The sequence below is a fragment of the Charadrius vociferus genome, unplaced genomic scaffold (genome assembly GCF_000708025.1).
Source record: "Charadrius vociferus isolate BGI_N301 unplaced genomic scaffold, ASM70802v2 scaffold2734, whole genome shotgun sequence".
NCBI classification, from domain to species: domain Eukaryota; kingdom Metazoa; phylum Chordata; class Aves; order Charadriiformes; family Charadriidae; genus Charadrius; species Charadrius vociferus.
In genome coordinates, this window is record NW_009648033.1 from 22,092 (window position 1) to 23,346 (window position 1,255).

Below are 1,255 nucleotides of genomic sequence, written 5' to 3' on the forward strand. Positions count from 1 at the left end.
CGGAGTTGATCGCCGAGAGCCCGCGGCTGCTTCGCCTGGACCTGCGGGAGAACGAGATCAAAACGGGCGGCCTCATGGCGTTGTCGCTGGCGCTGAAGGTCAACCACTCGCTGCTGCGTCTCGACTTGGACAGAGAGCCCAAAAAGGAGTCGGTGGGTAACGCGGCCCCTCCTCCCGCCCGGCTTTTACCTTTTCGGGGTGGGAGGGTCTCGGTGAGCCGCCCCCCCCGGTAGGAAAACGCCGTCCTGGAGGGTGACACCTCCGGGCTTCCGCTCGGCTCCGCCGCTTTCCCCTTTTCCAGCCGAAACGCGTTCCTGCCCAACCTGCCGCCACGGGTGAAGGTTTGGCCCGTGAAACCGCGGTTGCTTCCCAGCCGGCAGCACTGGGATGCCGAAAGCACCCCGGCACCGCAACTGGGATTTCTACGCTCGGGGTACCGCTCCGCTGAGCATCCCCCGGGATGGGAATCCCACAATCCCGGCAGCAATCCCCTCGGGGAACTCGCTTCTCAGATTTGATTGGGTTTTTTTGGGGGGGAAAACATCAGTCCCGTCTTATAGGGACGGAGATAAAAACCACCGCGGTACGGTGTGCCCGGCTTGGAAAATAAAGATGGAGCGGATTGTTCTCATCTTGCCGATTCCTGACCCGACGGTTTCTCTTCCCCGGCAGGTAAAAAGTTTTATCGAAACCCAGAAGGCTCTCCTGGCCGAGATCCAGAACGGCTGCAAGCGCAACTTCATCCTGGCCAAGGAGAAGGAGGAGAAGGAGCAGAAGCTGCAGCAGTCGGCTTCGATGCCGGAGATCACCGTGACGGAGGCTCTGGAGGAGGGTCCGGCAGAGGACGGTCAAGACGGCAGCGCCGCCTCCGCGGCGGAAGAAGGGGAAGAAGCCGGCGAGACCCCGACGGCCTCGGAGAACGGGAACGCGGAGCCGGTGGAGGACGACGATGACGACAGAGGTGATGTGACGGACTCCGATTCGGACACGGACGAGGAGGCGGACGTTGGGATAGAGACGAAGGACTTGAGCGAAGAGCCGAAAGGCCCCATCTCCGCCGACGGCACAACCGCGCCCCAACCGCTGCTGTCCCCGGAGAAGCCGAGGGACCGACCGCCCCCCTTGCGCATCGCCGAGGAATCGCAGCACGATGCCGGCGCGGGGACTCCTTCCGCCTCTCCGTCCTCCGCACCCTCCCCGGGAAACGAGAGAAGGATTTCGGTTTCCAGCCCCGGGCGCGGCCATAAAATCTTCG

General features: G+C 63.4%; 1 protein-coding gene across 1 annotated transcript in view; it reads left to right on the forward strand.

Moving 5' to 3' along the window:
• PPP1R37 (protein phosphatase 1, regulatory subunit 37) overlaps positions 1-1,255 on the forward strand; it is a 17,566-nt gene that overhangs the window by 14,666 nt on the left and 1,645 nt on the right. Inside the window, exons 9-10 of the mRNA XM_009883535.1 lie at positions 6-152; positions 673-1,221. Coding sequence (XP_009881837.1) covers positions 6-152; positions 673-1,221 — 696 coding nt within the window. The remainder of the gene's footprint in view (positions 1-5; positions 153-672; positions 1,222-1,255) is intronic.